We start from the raw sequence: 3410 nt of genomic DNA, 5'->3' as shown, positions 1-3410 counted from the left end.
TTATAGTTTTATTTTTACAAATAATTGATATATTCATCTACTTTTCACCATGCTATAGAAGTGTAAGAAGAATATACATGGATACTGATTTCATAGCTAATAAAACATGTATGAGCCCAAGCAGAAGGTCACAGAGAAATGTTTATAAGCATTAGGTATTAAATTGACAGATGTTGTGGAATCAAAGTTGCACATACACAGTGGGTTACTCATCATGAATTCTACTTGATGTTAAAATGAGAGAGATATCAAGTAAGTAGAAAACTGTTTAAACATCTTCATGTGCATCTTCTTCTACATTTGAGTTTATTTTTACTTGGTGTATAGGAGTCCTAACAGAATCATGTTTCCACCCCTTCCTGGTGAACAACTTCTCAAGGAAGCCTGGCATCCTATAGCCCTTGCCTAGAATAAAATCTTTAAAAGCAATCTTTCCATAAAGATCTTCAAGAATATCCTGTTCAGGAAAATTCTTTCCATATCTCCTATCTTGGGCCTCATGTAAGACCTTGGGATCAATCAAAGGTTCATCATTTATTAGCTTTTTCCACAACTTGGGCTTTAGGTACCATGCTCCATACCTCATCTTCACCCAGTTGGGTTTGTAAGGATTCTGTGGTGTCTTGAGTTTCCTCTCCCAATTTTCCCACTATATGGAGAATTCTATATCATCCATTTTATCTAGCCCCATTCTGTACTTTAGATCCAAAGGAACATGGTTTACTTTCTTCGTGTGGCTCATGTCATAGGTTGGTTTGCATTCATAGCCAATGTCAAACTGTTTCATGATGAATTCTTCATCAGTGCCCAAGTCTCCAAAAGTAGCAACACATTTGCAGAATTTCTGGACTCCTGTCGGTACTTTTCTATGAAGGAGAGGATTTTTGAGCAAATCCTTTGTGCTTGACCTCCTTTCTTCATGAGGCAACTTGTCTGGATGTGACCCAGGAGTCTTCTCACTAAGACTTAGTTTCTCACTAAGCTTTGTGGGGGGCTTCATTCTTTTCTTGGTATTCTGACAATAAGCCCATGTGTCCTTCAGCTTCTTGTCAAGATCGAGCACTTCCAGCACCTTTAATAAGAGGTCTGGAGGTAGATCTTTCTCCAGACTTGGGTAGAGAGCCAAGGGATGCTCGGTCAGGTGGTCTTCGATATCTTCTACGAATGCCTTCCGTGCTAGCTGGGCTGGCGACAGTGTGGAGAACAGGTCTGCTTTGTGGATCAGCTTTTTCTGATTCTTTGTGAGGGCAGGTTTGAGAACTCTGTGAGCAATCATGGGAAGAAAGCCTTCCTTAGGGCCACGTGTGATCAGATCTTCACAAGGTGGACATCCCCTCCTGAAGTCGTCCAGCCCTTCTTTCACAAATATCCACCGCCAGCTGTCCAGGGTGGTGGGGAACTTGAGAAGCTTGTTCTTGTGCTTTGCGAAACACTTGGAAGGTAACCTGTCTTTGTACCAGGGCTTTGCAGTTCATGCCCGGGGGTTGGTTCCAGTGGCCCAGGACTTAACAGCCACTTCTTGTCCACCATGGTACCTCTGGTCCCGGGGCGACCACCAGCTTCAGTGGTTTGTTTTTTGGTTGCTAGGAGACTGCATAGCCAGGCGCAGTCAGATTCTTCCCAGAGGTGGGTCAACGCAGGTGCCCTCTGCGGCCAGCTTTCTCCTGGAATGGGCAGTGAAGGTTCATTCCTTTTTGTTGCAGGATACTATTCCATTATATGGGCATGCCCCACAGCTTATTTATCCATTTGTCTTTTAACAGACATTTGGGTTGATTCCAATTAGAGGTTATTACAAATAAAGCTGCCACAAATATTTGTGTTCATGTCTTTGTATACATACGTACTTTAATTTCTTTTGGTTAAATTTTAGCAAAGAGAGGAATGGCAGAAGCATATGATAGGTGTTTATTTAACATTTTAGGAAACCACCAAACTTTCTGAAAGTGGTTGTACTATGTAATATTTCTTCTAGTAGTGTATGAGAATTGCACTTCCTCCACATACTCCCCAACACTTGGTATAGTCATTTTAATTTTGGCTATTCTGATAGGTGTGTAGTGGTATCTCACTGTGCTTTTAACCTGCGTTTCCCTAATAACTATCTGTTTGTGTGCTTATTTGCCATTTATCTCTTATGTGGTGAGTATCTGTTCGAATTTTTTACACATTTTAAAATTGTATTGTCTTGGGGCGCCTGGGTGGCTCAGTCGTTTGGGCATCTGCCTTCAGCTAGGGCTGTGATCTCGGGCTCCCTTGAGAGAGGGAGTCAGCTCCTCTCTCCCCCACTCCCTCTGTACACTTGCTCTCTCTCACTCTCTCTCAAATAAATAAAATCTTTAAAATAAAATAAAATAAAATTGTATTGCCTTATATCATTGGGTTTTGAGTTCTTTGTGCTTACTGAATGTAAGCCCTTTGTCAAATATATGATTTGTCAATTTTTCTCTCAATCTTTTCTATCTATGGCTTACGTTTTCATTGTCTTAACGGTGTTTTTCAACGAGCAGAGTTTTTACATTTGATGAAGTGCAATGTATCCGTTTATTTTTTTATGGATTGTTCTTTTTGTGTTGTATCTAAGAAACCTTTCCCTATGAAAATGTCATAAAGGTGTTTTTCATTGTGCTAAGTTTTATAATCCTAGGTTTTACATTTAGGTCTGCCCTCTATTTCAATTTAATTTTTTTGGATGATGCAAGATATGGATCAAAGTTTTTATTTATTCTTTTAAAAGTTTTTATTTATTTAAGTAACTCTACACCCAACTTGGGGTTTGAACTCATGACCCCACAATCAAGAGTCTCACAATCTTCTGACTGAGCCAGTCAGGTGCCCTGTAAGGTTATTTTTTTTACTTTTATTTTTTACCTGTGGATATCCCATAGTTCCAGATTTTTTTTTTTTTTTTAAGAGAAGCTTTTCTCTACTGAGTTACCTTTGCAATTTGGTAGGTATAAGTTGTCCACATTTCTGGACACTTTTCTCTTTCATTGCTTTACACCATTTCCACACTCTGCTGATTACTTTGTATTTTGTAAATCTTAAAATTAGGTTGTATTAGTCCTTCATGTTCTTTCTTCTTTTAGAAGTTGTTTTGACTCTTCTAGGTCCTTTGAATTTCTATAGGAATTTTAGAATCAGTTTGTCAATGTCTGTAAAAATGCCTGATTAGAATCTGGTGGAATAAATAAATCAATTTTAACATCTTAACAATTTTGAATTTCCTGACCATGAAAAAGTTACATCTCTCCATTTATGTATATGTTATTTCATGAATATTTTGTAGTTGTCAGTGCATAGTTCTTTCACATCTTTTTTTCTCTAGGTTTTCCTTAGTATTTTATGTTTTGATACTATTGTAAGTACTGTAATTTTTAGTCAGCATATTCATTGTTGATATATAGAAA

At 38.2% G+C, this 3410-nt stretch overlaps 1 protein-coding gene across 1 annotated transcript; it reads right to left on the bottom strand.

The window, feature by feature from the left end:
* Positions 1-268: 268 nt before the first annotated feature.
* LOC113930358 (protein FAM47E-like) lies at positions 269-2886 on the bottom strand. The gene is given in 2 exon segments (XM_035725454.1): positions 269-1462; positions 2872-2886. Coding segments are annotated over 2 exon segments (1209 nt in total).
* Positions 2887-3410: the final 524 nt, after the last annotated feature.

Source organism: Zalophus californianus, chromosome X, assembly GCF_009762305.2.
Source record: "Zalophus californianus isolate mZalCal1 chromosome X, mZalCal1.pri.v2, whole genome shotgun sequence".
Classification (NCBI taxonomy): domain Eukaryota; kingdom Metazoa; phylum Chordata; class Mammalia; order Carnivora; family Otariidae; genus Zalophus; species Zalophus californianus.
Note: the sequence above shows the minus strand (reverse complement) of the source record. Positions and strands in the feature narration are given on the sequence as shown.